The following is a 22,919-nucleotide window of genomic DNA, read 5'->3' as shown; positions in this document are numbered from 1 at the left end:
ACTTTAATATTCAGAGAATACATCACTTTGTTTAGAGATTCACAGAATGCAAAACTTAAATCCATTAAATAATTGCTGCTTAGGGTATTTGGAGAACTTTGATGTTTGCAGGCAGGGCTGACTTCCACACACTTTATGATTATAATATAACTACTTTATCAAAATTAATTATTTCAGAACTTTGAATAACGTATTAGGATTATTTGTACATTTGCAAACTATGCCATCAATTAAGAAACAATATACATACACATAGAAATAGAAATCAATGGAATGTTTATGTTAAATAGGAACATGGAATAGAAACTTTAATTGGAATACTGTATTCTACTTTTATAGGCATTTGTTTGAGAAGGCTGATCCAGATGTTCCACTATAGGACTCAAATTTGTGCAATCTGACACTAAATGAAAAGAAAAAATTGTAACTAAAAGGGAAATAAAAAGATTTGTTATTATGGATAGTAAAGCAATAGCTACTCCATTAGTGTAACTGGCAACACTAATATCAGCCACAAAATTGCATTGAAAAAGACATTCATACAGGGTACAATGAGAGGATGATTGTGGCGTAATATCCCTGTGACATCCTTCATATACACTTTCAACACAAAACAAGCAGAAAACAAGAAAACATGGTACTCTAGTGGAATAGCATGGCCATCAGAACTCGGAGAATGCACTATTCATAAATTCCACAAAAATGTTTTATCTCTCTTAGGAAACTCCTCATTCATTATTCTCAGGGGTGGGTTCTGGCAGGCACTACTGCCCATTCGCTCAGGTGCGCGCTCTGTGCATGCGTAGCACCAAAAAACAATATGGTGGCACCTACGGCAGCACCTACAGCAGCACCCTGAGAACCAGTTTGGAGGCGTGGCAGGCCTGGATCACTGCCAGTTTCAGCGACCCAGGCCGCCAAACCACTACCAGTTTGGCTGAACCGGGCTGAACCGGTAGCGACTCACCACTGATTATCCTTCCTTTCCTCCCTCCCTGCCTCCTCCACTTCAATAAAACTAAACTAAATGCCACTAATGAGGAAATCCTGTAGTAACATTATCTATATAAGCAAATAAGCAAGTTTCACTCCGTAAGAAATCTGCATGCTAGATCAATCCAAGCAACTCAGCAGCAGTCTTCATGTTAGAAACCACTTTCCCTGCAAGTAAATTATAGATCATCTCTCCATTTTTCCAGGTCCATAGGTTTGTGTTTGGTTAGGTTTAGGTCCACATGGAAGCACCAACGTTCTCAAACATGTATGGCACAGAGCATGTGTTTCATTACAATGGGAACAATAATTTCACACCAACATGTATTGTTGATTGAGAAAGAACATGTTTGGCAAAGGACGAATCATGGAATCCAATATAGAGACAAAAGGAAGTTCACAAAAAAGAGCAACACGAATCACCTGATATTGTAGTAAAATATTGACATGAAAACAACTTGAGTTTGAACACATGTTGGCCACCTCTGTAAGGCAAAAGCAGAAACAGTATTTAATGCAAAAAAAAATCATTAGTGCAACTCTGGTTTCCCGTTACCCATAGCACAGCAAAGAAGACAGATTCACAATAGAGTCTAGCCTACAAGGCCACCAACCATATAGCTCACAATTAAACATACATATTAAGAGGAGAGAGAATGTGTACCATATAATCAACGATATAACCACAAATTAAAGATTCAGCCTACGAGACTGGAGCCCGTGGTGCAGCACAGACTTAACATGCAGGGGCTTCAAGTTTCAACCTCTGGCTATAATGTCAGACGAGAATCTGTACATTTGGTCTGGAACTTGGCTTTAACACACCAGACTGAATATCTGTGCATTGGCCAACAGGAACAATAAATAAAGTGAAACTTTCAGGATTAACCCAGGAAACAATGGTTGTGCTCTCCTTTACATTCTCTTGGGCATAGGAAATGGACTTTGCTGACTATGGACTTGGGATTTTATAAAAACAAAACAGGTATCAGAAAACACAACTTTAGTTATCCAGTTGCCTTGACACAAACAAGACTGTGCAAAAAATAGACAAGCTTTCAAAATAGTTTTCAAAATTGTTGCCCCCTCAACAATCCCTTACCATATTACCAGTTTAGACTGAATTTGGCATTTTTATCCACCTATTGATTCCTTCCAAAGGACTTCATGGTATTAAAAGTATTGTTGCAGGATGTAAGCTATTCCAAATAAAACTGTCTTTTGCAATTGTCTGATGGTGATTTTGTGCCGATGATGTTCAAGTGGTGTTACATCCAAGGTTCTTATTATGTATATCATTGCTTTCTTTTGCCATAGTAGTTATCATACAGAATTATACCAGCATACTATTGGCAAAAATAACTAAATACATGACTTGCAATGGACAGTTAACATTAGAACTATCTTGAAAAAGACACAACTCAGGACGTCAACTCAGGAAGTTCAGAGTGCCCCAGGAGTAATTGGTACAGTTTTACAGAGGAATTATTTCATTTTGTCATATGTCCTTCTATAACCATCTGGTTTGGTATAGCAAACAGAATAGGTGCAGACTCAAAGGATAGTTAAGACTGCAGAAAGAATAGTTGCAACCAGTCTGCCTTCCATTGAAGACCTGAGTATTGTGTGGGTCAGAAAGAGGGTTGAGAAGATATTTGCAACCCCCCCCCCCCCCCCGATATCCTGGACATAAACTGTTTCAACTCCTCCCCTCTAGGGCATTGCAGGCCAAAACAACTAGATTACAGAAACAGGTTTTTTCCCTCAGGCCTCTCCTGGACACCTAATTCCCACAGTGTTTTCTAATGTCTATGTTATTTACCTAAGTACTATGGCTGTAGCATTATTATTTATCCATCTTACTATCCTTCTTACCCCCTCCTCCTTATTGGTATAGTTATGATTATGATTATTCTGTTGCTTTTGCACCGGAGACAAATTCCTGGTGTATCTAGTAACACTTGGCCAAATAAAATATTCAATTCAATAAATATAATTCTGAAACCGAAAAGACAAAATTAAAAATCCAAGGGTCAGCATACAAAGAATGAAGAAAAAGGGATCCAAAACTGATCACCAAGAAACACCAATGGATAATAAAAATAATTTTAAAAAACCCACAAGAAATTAGATCATTTCAGCTAATGGAAAATGTGCATCCCAAAAGTTAAGATTGAAACGAACCCTAATATTAAACTAATGCTAATTCAAATGGGTCAACAATATTAGTGATCCAAGGACTCAAGAAGGAAACTTTCTGACTTTTCAATTGTTCCGTTTGAGAGGAAGGGCAGATCTTTGGGTTCATAGTCCAGGACAAAACAGGACAGGAACAGACTGCACAGCCTACCTTCTAGAATTCTTTCCAAATCACCATAGCAACTGCATGACTGGGAGAAGGGTGGGGTGGGGGCTTAAAATAGAAGTGGCCAGTAACATTAAGAGCAACTGCCTGTCCTGTAGAGTATACTGGGGGAACCGTTTTTGAACTCAGTTTTTCTTTTGTCAACGTCTCCAGCTATATCAAATTTGAGTCCATTCTGTTCAGTTTTCAGAAACCTTTTCTGCTAATGGACCAGCAGGCAAAGTCCCAATTTCTCTTTGCATAATTCCTTGACAACATTCTGTTAGACTGGGGAACAAATAAGGAAAAACTGAACAACTGTTTATCACTTCAACTACTTGTTCAAGATGAACAGTTCTGCCAAACCCTGGCTTACCATGGTGTGAAAAAGCAGAGGCATCTTACGCACTTATCTAAGAGTAAGTCCCATGATAATGCCTAAATTGGATATAATATGATTTCATTCTCCTTAGTCAACCAACTGTGCTTGAGTAAAACAAAATGTGTGAATCTAATTATCATGACCAAGCCAGGAAGGAAGGGACATAATGGATCATAGCAATAGTGTTTTTGTGGGGAGAGAAAAAAGAACACAATGCTGCAAGTTCTCAACACTACTAACTTTTTTGGGGGGGGGATGGGATATACATTCTCTGAGCATGCAAATACTATATAGCTGCTGTGCTCAACGTTTATCCCTCTGTGAACTAAGCCAATAGGATTTACTTCAGAGCCAATGGGTACAACTCTGCTCTCCTAAAAAGATGCAACACTTAATAATGTAGCATTTTCAGTAAAATTATCTTTTCAGAATCTATTCTTTCACTGAATCATGCTTATTTTCCCTAGAAAAAAACTTTGTTTTATTTATTTAGCGTATAGCTATACATACACACCATGTTTTCCCAAAAATATGACCTACCCTGAAAGTAAGTCCTAGTTTGATTTTTACCTGTGTGGCCAATAAGCCCTACCCCCAAAATAAGCCATAATTAAGACCCCATCCGCTCCAGGGTGCACAGGTAAAAATTAAGCTAGGGTGGGGATGGGGGATAGAGATGCCCTACTATTTACCTTCATACAGTTGCAGCCAGGCCTCGCACACCCCGACACCTGCCTTGCTGACCCATTTCTTCTGCAGCCAGCAAGGCTTTCCTGAAGGCTTCTGCAGCTGAATACAGAGCTTGGATGTTATCGGTTACAGGGGCCTTCAGAAAAGCCTTGTCAGCCACAAAAGAAGTTCCTGAAGACCTCTGACAGTGAAAAGGAGGCAGGGGGTGTCAAGTGAGGTGAGGCAGTGGATGACATCCACCCAAAAATAAGACCTGGTACCTTTTCTGATGGCAAAAAATATATAAGACCCAGTTTTATTTTTGAGGAAATGGTTGTTACCATTTCACCTAGATTAATACAGTAAAAGACAATAAAATATCAATTGTTTATATTGAGAAAGAGTATTTTCATTTCAGGCATCAGCTTTTCTTCTTGCAATGCTGTAAAGGAACCCAGAGCTGCAAGAAATCAGGACTTCTTTTCTAACCAACTCCAGCAATGAACATTGGAATCATCCACTACTTTGATCTTTCATGCAAAACACTGATGAATTTTATTGTGGTTTTGAGTGGTGCTGCTATAAGAAATCTGCAAGCATTTTGCTTTTAAATGCTTGCTTTGATACATCCATCCCACTAAACATTTGAATGCCATTGCCAATGACTGAAAATGTTTATATTTTCAGAAGTTAAAAGGGTTTTTAAAGGTCCACTTAAGGGAACCAATATGCAATTTCTTAAATGCAATGTAAATATGTCTCTCATAAGCACATAGTTAAAGAAGCTTTAGTATTATGAAAAGGAATATTCATTTTTATCTGAGATACCGGAAAGTTCCAATGTACTATAATTATAGTGGACAAACTATTTTTTACAGGAAGCAATTTCCAGGAGACTCTAAATGACAAAATAAATAATGCTGGTTATGACCTAAAAGATAATTCGCTTCCCATTATCTTTTTTTCTATATGCTGTATATATTGAAGGACAATTTTTCAATTCTCACAAAGTGATACCTTAAATATGGGCTGGTCCCACATGACTGATGTACACACCAGAATATATGCCAAGCTATGCCACTGCTTTTCTTAACTGGCTATTCAAGGTAGAAACAATTTTCTTAAAAGTTAAGTTGGAAAGCCCCGTTAGCTTCCAACGCTGCATATTTTCCATCTATGCATAATTTCCTCTATGCAGTAAATACCCTATCATTAATTTATTGGAGAAGAACTGCAGAAGTTGTTCATCCGTGTGATGATCCCATATTTTCTGAGCCTCCAATATAAAAATTTCACAAGCAGCAGATTCCTTGTTATATTTTGACTGCTGGGTGAAAAAAATGGTATCTTGAGTTTGGAAATCTACATATTACTATCTGAAGGAAGCAAGTGATTCTTTTTTTCTTTCTTGACAACAGCAAGAATAATTAGAAACTGGTTTCCAGATGTTACATGCTAGCATATGTTTTAGACTCTTTCTCATATTGTTATTCCACTGCATGCAATTCCATTTTGCTTTAGAGAAGCCAGACCGGATGGTGATAATTTTATGTGGTGCAAAATCTTATAATCACTTGCTGTTCCTAAAAACCTTACCTTAGTTATTTTGTTTTGTTTGTATTTTATTCTGAGGAAAATAGGCTTGCTGGAAAAGTCTGGCGGAACCATTCGGAACAAAAAGGCTTGATTGCTATTGTCAATACATCCCGGGCATAATGAAATGAAAAGGAAAAAAACATACTTCCCTCCACTGATTAAATTGATTAGCAATTCCATTGAGAGTCTGCTAATGAATTGTCTGTCAGACTTAAAGAAGCCACATTGCCAGCAATAGCGAAGAACTGCTTGAGCCAATCCAAGGTATGATGAGAAAAATTTTGAAGCATACAATGGATACAAAGGTCATAGTAATATTTGAACAGCAGGAGAATTCAATCAATCCTGTTATCAGCTGCGGGTTCCCTTTTGAGAAATAGACAGGTGAGCATCTATCTGTATTTTCTTGAGTGCAACCAGGAGTCATTTTTTTAAAAATATTATTCTCCCAAACATATAATTAACTCTTGAGTTTTGCAGGCCTATTGCTTTCCCTCATTCAGTTGGTTCAGCAGTGGTGGAGTTTCATTTGTTCTTTGTGATTTTTATGGCCAGAACCATTTCCTTTTTCTATGACCTGCTTTGAGGCCTTGGTTTATTTAAGAATATTTTATTCCATTAAAAAAGCTGTCTATTTTATGCCATTAAAAAATCCTATGCTTGGCTGCCCAGCATAGGATTCCACCTTTGGAGTGATATAGCTACTAATCTTTTGGGGACTCTCATTGTTTTAGCAGCAAAAATTGTGCCACTTTCTGACACCAAGACCAATTCTACAATTTTTAATTGCTAATCAAGGCTCACAATTGGGAGGGGTGGTGGTGATGCTGCTGCTTAACACCTCAGGCTAAATCTTGTCTCTACAAGTTCTTTTCAAAGCTATTTGCCCAAATTATTTGGCCACTGCCCTCTGTAATAACAGCTTTGGCATCGCTTCAATCTTCTTACCACCAAGCCAGATTTATTTCTGGAAAACCATTTTCTTAGCTGTTCCTGAATAGCAAGATTCAGGATTGTACCATAAATCTGGGGCCATTGCTTAAGGTTCTTAAAAGGCTTGATTTTTTTTAAAACTCTGATTTTCAGATTCTAAGATAGTTGCCTATATAAGGTTCCTATATAAAGCACTTATCAGTGATTTATGAGTAATCTAGAAATGAAGTTCTCCTTTCTTGTTTTCTTGTTCTCCTTTTTTGAGGTTTTTTCCCCTTTTTTTCTAAATATATATCAGGTTTATTTATTTGCATTCATATTCACCTTTTTCTCTAGGTAAGTGTGCTGCAAAACATGAGAGAGGCCCTGCAAGCCAACCATCTTGTGTTGTCCATTGGCTGACAAAAACCAGTGCAAAACTACTCAGGGAAACTTGTGGTCAAGTAGGAATGTGAAATCTTCATTGGATTTCCTCCAATAAATGGATATATTCATCCAGAACCACCTTTATTTTTTATGTACTGTTTTCTGCTGATTTTTTTCCTATTGTTAGATTAGAAAATTTTAAATTATTGCCAGTCTTCATGCTTTTCTTTCTTAAGTTAACTATTGCTTGTCCTGTTCATTTGTCTATGTAAATTGGTGCAAAGCAATCATTTTTGTACTGAGCCATAAAAGGAGGAATCCAAATATTATTACTGATAAATGTATTATTTATTAGGACCAAGAAAAATGTCACAAAACAGTGTGGGCAGATATTACCAAAAAAAAAAAAGGAACAATGTCATCCTTGTCGGAATATAACTTGTCTTAACATAAGTGCCTGTTGTTTTCAATAATTTGTGAAATTCTGAGAGGAAGTTTGACTACTATTACTGTTGTTATTTTAAATAAAACTATTTCCTTAATAGCACAGACATTTGCTGTGGATGTGATATGCTTCGGATCAAATAACAACTAGATGAACTTCCTTGCAAAGCTGGGACCTGTGATTCAAAAGCTCCAGTATCAGTCAGTAATTTCAACTGGCTGAGCAGTTCTTGGAGAGCAGACAAAATCAGAAAGGTTAAAAAGAACTGTTTAATAAAATATGTGTCTTCTGCAATGACACATATTTAAAAATTAGATCCCTCCCTTTGACAAAGAAGACAGCATATTACGAAGCAGAGACATCACCTTGGTCTGTATAGTCAAAAGGTCCGTATAATCAAAAGCATGGTTTTCCCAGTAGTAATGTGTTGTGGCCCAGCCGGTGCCGCTGTCACCAGACTCCGAGAGTGATACTCCATATGAGTCAGCTCCAGAGATGTGCGATCCTGGACAGGATTCGGAGGCTGAGCAGGAATCCGAGAGTCTGGTCGGCCACCAGGTGGCGCCAGAGGCATGGAGCAGCGGTGAGAGCGAGAGGAGGAGGACTCCCGATGCCCTGCCTTGGAGCAGCGGAGAGGATAGTGACTCAGGACTTAGTAGGGCGTTTCGAGATGCCCGTTTCCGGCGCGCCCACAAACGCAAGGAGCGTGGGCGTAATTATAGGCAGTAAAGAGCTCTCAGGTGCTGTTGGGAGATGCCCTTTTTAGGTTATAAAAGGGTTGACTCTGGACAGGCTCTGCGTAGCAATCAACAAAGGACTTTTGACAGCAACTCTAGTCTGGGATCCTGGCAAGCTGGATTGCTGCTTTTGTGTGTTCTGTCTTTGTGAGTTCTGTCTTGGTGGCTTGCTGCCACAAAACCTCTTGTCTGTTGGTGTAATAAACCTTGTTCCCTTGTACTGTTCTGGAGTGTGTGTGCTGTGTGGGCAACGGAGGAAGGGGGGTCAGAACAGATTGATTGCTACCCCACTTGTATCTCCATTCAGCTATGATGGAGCAACTTCAGGCGGAGAATGCTCTCTTCGCACAGCAACTTGCCTTGCTAACAGCGCAAGTTGCACAGCTGTCTGCTCCTGCCAACCCCCCACCCCCCCAGCAGCAACGAAGGAAATGCCCAGTGGCCATGCCGGATAAGTTTGATGGCAGTCTGAATCTTTTCCCGGCGTTCCTGGGCCAATGTTGTTCATTGCCTTGAGAGCGGAGGACTTTCCCACCGATCAGACGAAGGTGGGCTTTGTGATAAGCTTGCTCTCAGGCACAGCAGCACGGTGGGCTACGCCTTTGCTGACTCAGCCGAGCCCCCTGCTGGATGACTTCCAGGGTTTTTGCACTCATCTTCGGCTGACGTTCGAGGACCCCATCAAAGGAGAAACAGCCACCAGACTCCTGAAAGAGTTGCACCAAGGGCGTGGTTCTTTACTGGACTACGTTACCGAGTTCCGGCTGCTCAGTCAGTGGAGTGGAATGAGCCAGCCCTTATGGATGCTTTTCAGGATGGCCTGTCAGAGGACCTGCAGGATGAGCTGGTGAGAGTGGACAGGCCTCCAACGTTTGACGCGTTGGTTCATCTATGCCTCCGGATTGACGGCCGGCTGCAGAGGCGGAGGCCTCGCCGAGCGTCCCGGGAGGTGCTGAGAGTGCCAGTTCCACGAGAGACTCCTGTCCCACGAGAGGAGCCCATGGAGTTGGGTGCAGCCAGACCCCGCTTGTCACGCACGGAGATGGAGAGACGGCGTGCAGGGGGGTTGTGTTTTTACTGTGGGGATCTGGGACATCTGGCTACGGGTTGCCCCAAGAAGGGAGGTAGAGGGGCTGCACGGTCTACGGCCCCCCCTCAACAACGGACCTCCGTCTCGGGAAACGGGGAAAGCCCGATCTGAGGGAGACTTCGGGTCGGGCACAGGCCGGAACAGAGGCGGAGGGGCCTCCACGACATCTGATTCTTGCAGCGCACATTCTCTTGTCGGGTAGTCCGCAGGGAATACCAGCCCATGCCTTGGTCGATTCCGGGGCTACCACGAATTTTATGGATGCAGCGTTTTGTCACGAAATATCACGTCCCTCTGTGCCCGGTAGACCCTCCGATGCGAGTGGAGACCATTGACGGCCGGGTGCTTCTGTCTGGGCCCATCAAGAACGCCACACAGCCTTTGTGCCTGATCCTCGGGGAGCATGAGGAGGCCATTCAATTTTACGTGGCTTCGGGTCTGCATTTCCCCGTGGTGTTGGGCTTGGCTTGGCTGCGGGCGCACGATCCCCAGTGCCTTGAACCAGAGGGCGGATGCCCTGTCTAGAAAGCCGGAGTACTCAGACCCTGCTGACTCACTGCCCCCCCGGACGGTCCTACCCGTTGAGTCCTTCGCTGCAATCCAGGAACCCGTGGATTTACGGTCGTTGATACGGAATGCGCAGCGAAACGACGAGTGGGTGGAACAACGGCGGGCAGAGGTAGGGCCGACATCCCCGTGGACCTTTGACGAGGACCTTTTGAGGTATCGGGATCGGCTCTATGTGCCTGCAAGACCGCTCCGTGGTTTGGTTCTCTCCCAATGTCATGACACTCCGGCAGCGGGACACTTTGGCCTGTTCAAAACTTTGCACCTGGTTTCCCGTACGTTTTGGTGGCCTCGCCTGCGACATGACGTGCAGACGTACGTCACGTCATGTGTGCAGTGTCGACAGGCCAAATCAGCGACGGGAGCTCCTCCAGGCTTGCTACAGCCATTGCCGACCCCGGACAGACCCTGGGGAGCCGTGTCCATGGACTTCTTGACGGAACTGCCTCCGTCGTCCGGTTTCACTACGGTCCTAGTGGTGGTGGACATGCTCACCAAGATGGCGCATTTCATCCCCTGCCGGAGATTGCCGACAGCCCGCGCCACCGCCCGCATGTTCATCCAGCACGTGTTCCGGCTGCACGGCCTACCTGACCGGGTCGTCTCCGATCGTGGTACACAATTCACGGCCCAGTTCTGGAAAGGGCTGATGGCCGCTCTTGACGTTCAAGTTTGTCTGTCCTCGGCGCACCATCCCGAAACCGATGGAGGGATGGAGAAGGTGATTGGGATTCTGGAACAATATCTGCGCTGCTTCGTGAACCAGCAGCAGAACAATTGGGCGGAGTACCTCGCCGTGGCGGAGTTTGCGTTCAACAACTCGCAGCACTCCTCCACACGGACGACGCCTTTCATGGCGAACGTCGGGTACCACCCTCGTTTTTTCCCTCTCACCCCCGTAGACTCTCCGGTCCCCGCAGCGCAGGATTTCCTCTCTGAGCTTCAGGCGGTTCACCAGATGGTGTGCCGCTACTTGAATCAGGCGAAGGAGGATTACAAGCGGGTGCCGGACAGGTCTCGCCGTGCGGTGCCGGAATTGGCCGTGGGTGATCGCGTGTGGTTGTCCACGCGGCATCTTCCGTCCCACCGGCCTACGAGGAAGTTGGACCACCGGTATCTGGGGCCGTTCCCTGTGGAGGCCGTTATCAATCCGGTGGCCTATCGCCTGACCCTCCCGCGCTCGATGCGAGTACACCCGGTGTTCCATCGCTCGCTCCTGATCCCTGAGCGGTCGGATTGTCCTCTCCGACGTCCCTCTTCACCCCTGCCGTCGTCGCCTGAGGTGCACGCACGGCCATCGCACAGAGTGACCCGGATCCGTGACTCGAGATGGCTCAAGGGTCGGTTCCAGTATTTGGTCGACTGGGCAGACGAGGACTCGGACGGGGGGTCCTGGACCGATGCGACGGCTGTGCATGCTCCAGCTTTGGTGCGGGCCTATCATGGACAATTTCCCTCTCGACCGCATCCCGAGCGTCAGGCCCGGGGGAAGGGCCCTGCGGTGAGGGATAGTGTTGTGGCCCAGCCGGTGCCGCTGTCACCAGACTCCGAGAGTGATACTCCATACGAGTCAGCTCCAGAGATGTGCGATCCTGGACAGGATTCGGAGGCTGAGCAGGAATCCGAGAGTCTGGTCGGCCACCAGGTGGCGCCAGAGGCATGGAGCAGCGGTGAGAGCGAGAGGAGGAGGACTCCCGATGCCCTGCCTTGGAGCAGCGGAGAGGATAGTGACTCAGGACTTAGTAGGGCGTTTCGAGATGCCCGTTTCCGGTGCGCCCACAAACGCAAGGAGCGTGGGCGTAATTATAGGCAGTAAAGAGCTCTCAGGTGCTGTTGGGAGACGCCCTTTTTAGGTTATAAAAGGGTTGACTCTGGACAGGCTCTGCATAGCAATCAACAAAGGACTTTTGACAGCAACTCTAGTCTGGGATCCTGGCAAGCTGGATTGCTGCTTTTGTGTGTTCTGTCTTTGTGAGTTCTGTCTTGGTGGCTTGCTGCCACAAAACCTCTTGTCTGTTGGTGTAATAAACCTTGTTCCCTTGTACTGTTCCGGAGTGTGTGTGCTGTGTGGGCAACGGAGGAAGGGGGGTCAGAACAGTAATGTATCGCTATGAGAGTTGGACCATATGGAAGGCTGAGTGCTGAAGAACTGATGCTTCCAAATTCTGGTATTAGAGAAGACTTTTAAGAACCGCTTGGTCTGCAAGGAGATCAAATAAGTCAATCCTAAAGGAAATCCTGTCTGTTCTTTAGAAGGACAGATCCTGAAGCTGAACTTTAGAAGGACAGATCCTGAAGCCATTGCTTTGGCTACCTAATGTGCAGGGAGGATGTTGGGAAAGATTGAAAGCAAAAAGAGAAGGGGACAGCAGAGGTTAGATAATGTCATCAACATAACAAACATGAATTTGGCAAACTTAGGGAGACAGTGGAGGACGGGGAGGGGATTGGCTGGCATGCTATGGTCCATGGGGCCTTGACTTAGCTACTGAACTTTGACAAAGAAAGCATGCCTAAAGTAAAATAGCAGGAACTGTGCCAGATATATTGAAAAATTAAAAAAACCTATTCTAAGCATCCTTTGTTTCTTCATCTGAATGCCAAACACCTTCCTTGGTTGATAATTGTTTGTATGATGTGAAAATTGACTTATTTTTGAATAATTTTCATTTAGTTTTGGGAAAAGGAAAAAAGAAAAAAGAAAACTTCCGTTAAAACGTTAAGGAAAGCAGATTTGCCTCTTTATGAAATATTGCAACTCCAAATAGTTTTGGGCAGGTGTCTATGGAGATTCTCAGTCATCCAGGTCATGGTTGTCCCAAAGGTGCTTTTTTTCAAGAGGCAACTGAACTTTCTGGTTTTTCTTTGAAGACATTTGGCTTCTCATTCAAGAAGCTTCTTCAGCTCTGCTGGTAGCTATAGAAAAATACACCTGCTGGGGAATACACACACACAAGTTACAACAAAAGCAGAATGTTGGCTACACATGGAAGCTCTTGTGTTCTTATGTGATTCGTCTGATGTTTGTCTAGCACTTCTTTGTAATATTGTCATTTGTATTTACTTTCTTAATTTGATTTATGATTGGGACTACTTTTGGAAATGCTTGTATAAATGGAGCCAAAAGCTGACATACAGTAGAAATAAGGCAAAGACTTATCTCAGTTCAGCTGAACTTCTGGAGATGGCCTCGACACAATCAATGTCTTTTCCTGAAAGTCCCACCACCACCAAATTCCTAGTGTACCTTACGACTCCTTCCGTTGAGAACCTCTACTCTTATTCCGAGTCTAAGAAAGACCCTCCCTTAAACTCATTTACACAGAAGAAATGCGACGCATGCTCACTCGCGCCTCCAGAGCCTTAGAAGAGGCACCCACCTAACCCCTCAGCTCTCGGGGACAGGAGGAGGCGGGGCGTCGATGGCGGGGAGGAACACGAGAAGGGGGCGCGGCTGGCTCAGAGAGCGCCGCCCACCCAGACCCGGGGAAACTCGATTCAAGCAGGGAAGAATGGTTGAAGAGAAGCGCGAGTTGAGCGGCGAGGGGGCGGCGGCGGGAGCGCCCGAGGATGGATCCGCCTGAGGTGTGGGACCCTTATAGCCGGCCGGCCCGCCGAACCCAGTGGCTGGTGAGCGCCTTGGCTTACCACTACGGGCTGGACCGGGGGGTAGAGAACGAGATCATCGTGCTGGCCACGGGCTTGGATCAGTATCTGCAGGAGATCTTCCACCACTTGGACTGCGAAGGCGAAGGCAAGATCCCCGGCGAGGATTTCCAGACCCTCTGCCTGGTGCTGGGGCTGCAAGACGACGAGGAAGAGGCGGCCGCCGACCCGGAGGAATGCGCTGGCCTCTGTGAGAACCTCTCGGCCGAGCTGACTTTCCGACAGTTCCATGCCAAGCTGTGCGGCTACTTCAGCACTAAGGCCGGCTGCAAGCTGCCGGACCAGGGCGTCCCGGGGGTAAACCGGCTACCTCTGGGCAAGGAGAGCGAACACATCGAGACTCAGATTCGCCTCCGCAGCCCGCTCCGCCGTCGCCGGGAGCAAGCTGCGGCGGGACGCAGGGCGGCGGGCAGAGGCTGCCCGCGGAGCAGCGGCGCTCGCTCGTGCTCCTCCTCGCCCCCCGGGTCGTGCTCCCGGGAATGCTACGAAGAGATCGTGGCGCTGGAGCAAGCGGAGGATCGCATCGTCAAACTGGAGGACGAGAACGCCAGCCTGCGCGAACTGGTGGAGGACATGAGGGCGGCTTTGCAGAGCAGCGATGCCCGGTGCTTGGCGCTCCAGGTGAGCGGGCGGGGAAGTCCTGCTGCGCCGCGGAGCCCGAAGGGATCGGAAAGAGTGCGCATTGGAGCTCTTGAGCCTCCCTTGCCCGCACTCCGGTTACCCTGCCTGGGTGGGCGTGAAAGTCCCAAGTTGAGCCCCAACCACGCCCGAGTGTTCTTAATTAAACGCTTTTCAGACGAGATGGCAGCGGGGTGTGAAAAATACTGAGTGACATTAGTTGCTCACCCAAAAGGTGCCACCCAGTCTGCTCTGAGAAAGGGCACCTAAAGACAGGAGGAAGGGAAAGTGTACTGGCGAATGTCCTAAATGCCTTCCAGAGGCCTACCTATCCTTAGGGGATAGTGGGGTGGCTGTCTCAGGTGGCACATTTTGGATGTGGTGAACTTACAGCAAAGTAGTAAGTTACCTTATTAGTTAGCAACCTCCTCTGTAGCCAGGGATGGGAAAGATGCTGAAGCCAATTGAAATGTTCAGAAGGAAGGGAAGCCCACACTGGCATTTCTGTGTCCTTTCAGGACAACTTAAAAGAGAATGGGCAGTGGTGGGATTCAAACATTTTTACTATCGGTTCTGTGGGTGTGGCTTGGTGGCATGGCATGGCTTGGTGGGTGTGGCTTGGTGGGCATAGCAGGGGAAGGTTACTGCAAAAATCCCCATTTCCTCTCGATCAGCTGGGACTTGGGAGGCAGAGAACAGATGGGGGCAGGGCCAGTCAGAGGTGATATTTACCGGTTCTCCGAACTACTCAAAGTTTCCGCTACTAGTTCTCCAGAACTGGTCAGAATCTGCTGAACCTTACCACCTCTGGAATGGGGTAATGTTGGGAGGCTCCAGGCTCTCCCAACTGACACTCCCCTGCCAAACAAGTGGAGAAATGCACTGTGGGAAGATCTATTGTATATAAAGCTTTGACTTTGGTGAGTTTTCGTGAACTGCCTTACCATTATTACAAACTAGGGAATGAGTTTTATTGCCATGGTGGGCTGTTATAAGTGAAGGGGAAAGAGTAAATTGTGACAAAGAAGCAGGTTTTTTTCTGACAAGTCATATGGAGAATGCAGCTCCTCTATTGAACTTTATAGGAGGGTCTTGTTTGGTATGTTCTGAGTAATGTGTATCCTATTTGATTAAGAAAATAGCAGTAATAAGTTCAAGAGTCCCGATGTCTTTCCATCCTTGAGTGTTAGCAACCATTTTTGTAACAGGAATCATTCTAAAAAGTGTGTGACTTTTTAATTTCCATTCAAACCTGGTTCTGTTTATATTGTGTTGAATTGAAAAGGCTCTTCAACAAAGATTGCCTGAAGTTACTGACAGTTATTGGTTTTGGGGCTGATGTACAAATACTTTGTTTAGCTTTTGTCTTCTCTGAAGTCTTGTTGGTCAGTGGTAAAAGGACAACATAGCACATAAACACTGTGGTCTTCATATACGGTATTAATCAGTGGTTCTCAACCTTCCCAATGCCGCGACCCTTTAATACAGTTCCTCATGTTGTGGTGACCCCCAACCATAAAATTGGTCTTGGTTCCTAAGACCATCGAAAATATGTGTTTTACGATGGTCTTAGGTGACTCCTGTGAAAGGGTCGTTCAACCCCCAAAGGGGTCCTGACCCATAGGTTGAGAACCACTGGTATAAATGAACATTGTGTGGACAGCTCTCTACTAGAAATTCAGAGAAACATGTTTCAGATGAAACGGTTCATTTGGGTCTACCTGCAAAAATCTGTCTCGAATAATCTCAATCGCCTCTTGTTGTGTTTGCAAGTTTTGCATCAAAGTAATGAACCTGTCCAGTCAAAGATAAGCACTTTTGAAGTTTCATTGTGAAGCAGTCTTACATGGATTTTCTGACTTTGATATATTTGTGAATAAGTATAGTTTTCATGGTTTTAATAAAACTTCAATCCAATGCAGAATTAAACACACTGACTTTAGTGGGTTTAACAATTCAATGCCATTTACATGCCCATTAAAATTTAATTGCTGTAAGGTCAGTACCAAAAGGTGAGTACATAAACTGAAATCTGTTTGAAGCAGTTATCAAATGCAGATTTATTTCACTAAAGTCTACAGAATTCAGTAGATTAGTTTGAAGCATTTTTATAAGCTTTTGGAATAACTCTGTGACTTAGTAAATAAATAAAAATATTTTTTCCAATAAACCACTTTATCTACTTCTAATTTTAAATTGTTCTTTACATTCATCTGGAGATGGATATATTCCTACCAAGAGCCAAAAACCTATGATATATGCAAATATATTTTTCACAATTTTTTGATGGATCTTTAATGTACCTCTTGTCTTTTCCTGTGGCTCTCCTATTAATTAGGGCTCTACTACTTGTAGCAGCATGACTCCTTTACTTCATGCCTCCCCCCATCTCTTCTTCTTTAGACTATTCTTAGAATGTCTCACGGGCCATCCAAGAGTACCCAAATAATACACTTACCATGTTTTTGCTATAGGATCCCCCTGTCAGGCAAAACAGGAAACTAGCTTTTATTACATCCTGTCAATGTTGTAATACTGGGCAGATCTTGCTGCTGGACAACACGCAGGGAACTAACTTTAAATGAGCAATTGAATCCAACCCCCCCCATGAGTTTTAACATTTCAAGAAATAAGGAACTGTTAGGAGAACAGCTGTATATACATAGCAAACCCATCAACAACCCAAATGTTAGCTAATAAATAATTTTCATTATTGGCTTGTTTTTGAAAAGCACTACATTACTTTTCTTGTGTAACACTTTATTTTATTTTAGTATGCTGTTGCAGCGTGAATCTAGATTTAGCAACAGTTTTGATACATAAATAAATGAATAAGTCCAACTATAGCATAATGCTTTGGCTGAATGATTTACTCTATTTTGAAGTCACAATTTCATCTCATTTGTTTGCCTTATTGGTAACTGTTGATAGCTCTTGGTAACCAGAACAAATTTCTGCTCCTCTTTTCATCCATCACCACTGATGACCCACTATCCTAAGAGTCAAATTTCTTTTTTCAGCTTCCTTCCTGTCAAGGAGAATTTTAACCATGTACTCCTTCCTCCTCTCTGAATGTATTGCAGTGAATGCAATGGTATGGAAGGGAACAGGATTATATCTGCTTTTTTGCTTTACTCTACTATTTGTGGGAACACATGCATTATATTTCACCTAAGTAGGCATAGACAACCTCTGCATGATTCGTATGCCTGCACAGGTCATATCATGTTTTTATTACATTATAAGTTGCCCAGAGTTGTTGTATTAGTGAGATGGGCAGTATTGAAATCCAATGAATAAACAATATAGGTTACTCACATTTACTTACAGTGTAGATGATATCAGTATATTAAAAAACAAAACTTAGAGCATGTGTGCAGAACACAGGTCTATACATTCCCTTTCACAAATTAAACTCTGCACTTGGGAACAAGGGCAGTGAGAGCAATCATTTCCTTCCTCTGCTCCCTAACCATAATACAGTAAGGTGTCCTTTGTTCTCCCTAGCCCAAAAGAGCCATTGACCGTTAACTCTTGGATACCCATCTGCTATCTTCACTTGCTTCCAGTTCTATACAGTTTTAGAGCGCTTTTGGGATGTCTTGCTCTGTATACCCTTTATGAAATAAAATTCTGAATTTGAGTTATAATGATGTTGAATTGAGTACTGTGCTTTTCATGGTTTATTGATGCCTTCATCATCCCTTACTGAAAGCACAATAAGACACACATTTTCTACATATATTACTTTAATGAAGACAATATTGGTATAATCAAGATTTTGTTTAGATACCATGCACTCTTAACTATGCATTCTACTTGTTGATACTTTGATAACTTCTAGAGCAGCCTTCTCTGGCTTGGTGATCTTCAGATGCATTAGATTTCAGTTCCTATAATTCACAGCCAGCAGGATGGTACATTTCAAATACATCACAAAATTAGGCAGGATTAGAAAAAAAAGTACTTAATGTTTCATGGTGTCCTATTTTACCAAGAAATTAAGAGTTACTTAAGACTACAGTTTCTCTTATAAGCTTTCATACTTATATATTGGCATATATTTTATGATGCAATTTTATGCATCTTTACTCAAAACCAAATGCACCTTTCTAAGAGGTAAATGAGTTCATTTTTACAGTTTTAATGCATGTTGATGTCTTTCATCCTTGTTTGTTTAATCTAGAGGAGACGTCAGAAGCGAGTCTTGAGGGACCATACTGGGAGGAGTTTGACTCTGTTGCCCCCGAGAATTTGGACAGGTTACGTGGGCGGCTGCGAGCCACTACATGTTTATTGGACCCGTGCCCCTCCTGGCTTGTACTGGCATCCTGGGAGGTTACACGAGGCTGGCTCCTGGGTCTAGTGAACGCTTCACTGGGCGAGGGGTCCTTACCGGCTGCCTTGAAAGAGGCGGTGGTGAGGCCCTTACTCAAGAAGCCTTCCCTGGACCCGACGGAACTAGCTAATTATCGTCCTGTCTCCAACCTTCCCTTCTTAGCGAAGGTTGTAGAGAGTGTGGTGGCACAGCAATTCCCACGGCACCTGGAGGAAACCGATTATCTAGACCCGCGCCAGTCCGGTTTCCGACCCGGTCACAGCACAGAGACGGCCTTGGTCGCGTTGGTTGATGATCTCTGGAGGGCCAGAGATAGGGGTTGCTCCTCTATCCTGGTCCTATTAGATCTATCAGCGGCTTTTGATACCATCGACCATGGTATCCTATTGCGCCGGCTGGAGGGGATGGGAGTAAGGGGCACCGTTTTACGGTGGTTCGGCTCCTACCTCTTCGACCGGACGCAATGTGTGTTGGCAGGGGAGCAGAGGTCGACCCTGAGGTCGCTCACTTGTGGGGTGCCGCAGGGGTCGGTCCTCTCGCCCCTTCTGTTCAACACATATGTGAAGCCACTGGGTGAGATCATCCGTGGTTTTGGGGTCGGATACCACCTGTACGCTGATGACACACAGCTGTACATTTCCACCCCAAACCACCCCAACGAGGCTGTCGAAATTATGTCCCGGTGCTTGGAAGCTGTTCGGGTCTGGATGGGGGACAACAGACTCAGGCTCAACCCCTCCAAGACAGAGTGGCTGTGGTTACCGGCGCCTCGGTTCAACCAGTGGACTCCATCGCTGGACATAGGGGGTGAGCAACTGCCCCCTGTGGAACGGGCGCGCAATTTGGGCGTCCTCCTAGATGCCTGGCTGTCGATGGATGACCATGTGGCAGCCGTGGCAAGGGGGGCGTTCCACCAGGTTCGCCTGGTGCGCCAATTGCGCCCCCTATTGGACGAGGACGCCTTACGCACAGTCACTCATGCGCTGGTGACGTCCCGTCTGGACTACTGCAATGCCCTCTACATGGGGCTCCCCTTGAGATGCACCCGAAGACTGCAGCTAGTTCAGAATGCGGCCGCGCGGGCTATCATGGGGAGTACTAGGTACTCCCACATAACACCTCTCCTGCACGAGCTGCACTGGCTGCCTGTGGTTTTTCGGGTGCATTTCAAGGTGTTGATCACCATCTTCAAAGCGCTCCATGGCACAGGACCTAGTTACCTGCGGGATCGCATCCTACCACATACATCCCTGCGACCAATTCGCTCTCACAGGGAGGGACTCCTCCGGGTGCCGTCCACCAAGCAATGCCAACGGGCGGCGCCCAGGAGTAGAGCCTTCTCTGTGATGGGCCCAACCCTCTGGAATTACCTCCCCCCGATATCAGAACCACTACCGACCTCCGCTCCTTCCGACAGAAACTCAAGACCCACCTGTTCCAATTAGCCGGCCTGGCCCACTTATAGTCCCATTTATACCTCCTGGCAAATATTTTATCCCGGGATAGTTTTTAGGGGTAGTTTTTTAATGTATTTTTAAATTTTTAAATTTTAAATCTAACTTTAACTATTATTGTACAGCAAATTATTTGTTACCTCCTCCAGCCACACCTATATTTATTTCATATTTATATTATGTATGTTTATTGCTTTTAATATGACTGTACACCGCCCCGAGTCCCTTCTGGGAGAGGGTGCGGTATAGAAATTAAATAAAAGTTAAAAGTTAAAGTTAAAGTGGAACATGCCCCTAAATTTTCATTGGGAAGCAGAGTTGTGTAATCTAGGTAACCAAAATGGCGGTAAACTCTATTTAAGAATATTCACAGAAGAATTCCTGGGTGAAATAATGCAAATAGGAGTCATTATGAATGCTTGTGTGCTGGCTTTAAATTTAGCCATTGGGTTATGATCATTCTTCAGCTTGTCTTCTTTTTGAAGACAAATGTATTAATTGCATTGAGAAGAAATCTGTTTGTTTAAAACCTTGACTGCTCCTAATTAATATTTTCCATTTTTTGCTCCTGATGATTGTAGGTGGGATTGTGGAAGAGCCACGCACAGCATAAGAAAAATGGGACTTGCTTTATAGGCAGCCGGAGACAACAGGTTAACAATAGATTTCAGACTTCCAAGTGCCTTCAGAGTGTTCTAAAAGAAGTTGAATTAATCCGAACTTCTAGAGATGGACAAATCGAAGAAGCAATTAAGTTTAACCAAGAACTGGAAAAAGAACTAAGGAATTCTCATGAAGCCCTCATAGCCCTGGAAGATTGCAACCACAGCTTAAAAAGAGAGCAGGCAGAAATGAGGAAGAAAGTTGAAGAAGCAAGATGTGTTATCGTTAACAGCCTTGGAAAAGTAAAGGAGCTAGAAACTAAAGCTCATGAAGTGTCTCAACTGCAGATCTATATCCAGCAGCTAGAATCTCAGCTACAGTATTATAGGTAAGGCTGAAGGTTTAAAAGTAAATAAATGTAAGAGACTGAATGCAAATGTGGTTTTGGAACCCTTGCTGAAATGTGGGCGGAGAATTAACTGCTTCAGTACTTAGCAAAGCTTTACTTATCTTCTTTCTAGTTAATGCAGCAGCGAACATGATTTCCTAGTAACAGTGGAGACCACCAAAGGAACTCCCAAAAAGCCATTGACAAAAATCAGCAGATGTCAACAATCTAATTTAGCAGGCATTATTAATGGTATTGTGGCAGTGGATGTTTAGAAAGGGTAACTTGTAATCTAATGGGAGAGGCCTTTGGAAAAAAAACCACACAGCTGGTAAGCATTAAGGGCCTTGGTTATCCGCAATGCAATTTGATTATTCTGAGCTTAAAATTAATATTTGTTCAACACTGTACTTTGAGAGTTCTCTTGTTTTGGTACAGCCTAACTTTTCTTTAAACCATTCAAAAAATATTTCAAGTAATATGTCAAGTACTTTGTCCAAGTAATATGTCAAGTACTTTGTCCAAGTAATATGTCAAGTACTTTGTCCAAGTAATATGTCAAGTACTTTGTTGTTAAGCTATTTAAGGTTTGCAAGCAAATGCTTTATAAAATGATTTTCAAAAGTGAACAACAGTCACTTGAGTCGTGGTGGCGCAGTGGTTAGAGTGCAGTACTGCCAGCTGTCTGCTGCCTGCAATTTGGCAGTTCGGATCTAACTAGGCTCAAGGTTGACTCAGCCTTCCATCCTTCCAAGGTTGGTAAAATGAGGAACCAGATTATTGGGAGCAATATGCTGACTCTGTAAACTGCTTAGAGAGGGCTGTAAAGCACTGTGAAGTGGTATGTAAGTCAAAGCGCTATTCATAGCATTGTCCATTTTGCTATCTGCTACTTACCCAATAATAATTATTGGGGCTTCATATATGTTCAACTTTATGACATAAATTAATCATCTGATTTGATATGTAGATGTGAGTAATGATTTCTCGATCCATAGTCAAGACAAAAAAAAAAAACCCTCAAAAGTGATACTGAGAAATAGGGTCACAATACTACATTGATAGGCATATTGTATTAGCATTTCTGCTGTGCCTGTTGCCCCTGGTAAAGAATGATAATGTAAAAGCCTGCAACAGGGGCAAGAAGAGGTCATACTGAAGAACACAATGATGTGATGTTGTCATGCAAGCCTTGCCTTTTCTCTAAGTGCAGCACAACATGTCATGCCCACTAAAAGGGGCAGAACTTCCAGTGCAACACCACAATGCTGCTTTTGTCTTTCTCACGAAAGCAGCAAGATCCTGTGGACAGTGTTAACCAAAAGCTGCTTCCACATCTATAATTGAGAAGTAAATGCATCTCTATAGCAGCATTTCTCAATCTTGGCAGCCTTAAGATGCCAGCTGGAGAATTCTGGGAGTTGAGGTCTACATATCTTAAAGTTGCCAAGTTTGAGAAAAGCTATTCTATAGAATATAACACATGCTTGGTTAAAACAGGTTACTAAAATAGGGCTATAAAATAGTACAATCAGTAATTACCCTTCCATTTATAGCAATTGCAACAGCACTTATATACCGCTTTATAGTGCTGTACAGCCCTCTAAGCAGTTTACAGAGTCAGCATTTCCCCCCCAACAATCTGGGTCCTCATTTTATCCATCTTAGAAGGGTGGAAGGCTGAGTCAACCTGGAGCCTGGTGAGATTCAAACTGCTAAATTGCAGGCA

General features: G+C 44.2%; 1 protein-coding gene across 1 annotated transcript in view; it reads left to right on the top strand.

The window, feature by feature from the left end:
* Positions 1-13,611: 13,611 nt before the first annotated feature.
* The window catches only part of EFCC1 (EF-hand and coiled-coil domain containing 1), an 84,237-nt gene continuing 74,929 nt past the window's right edge, over positions 13,612-22,919 (top strand). Inside the window, exons 1-2 of the mRNA XM_081968788.1 lie at positions 13,612-14,409; positions 20,781-21,190. Coding sequence (XP_081824914.1) covers positions 13,693-14,409; positions 20,781-21,190 — 1,127 coding nt within the window. The 5' untranslated portion in view covers positions 13,612-13,692. The remainder of the gene's footprint in view (positions 14,410-20,780; positions 21,191-22,919) is intronic.

The sequence above is a fragment of the Natrix helvetica genome (genome assembly GCF_964273705.1).
Source record: "Natrix helvetica genome assembly, chromosome: 1".
Lineage (NCBI taxonomy): Eukaryota > Metazoa > Chordata > Lepidosauria > Squamata > Natricidae > Natrix > Natrix helvetica.
Note: the sequence above shows the minus strand (reverse complement) of the source record. Positions and strands in the feature narration are given on the sequence as shown.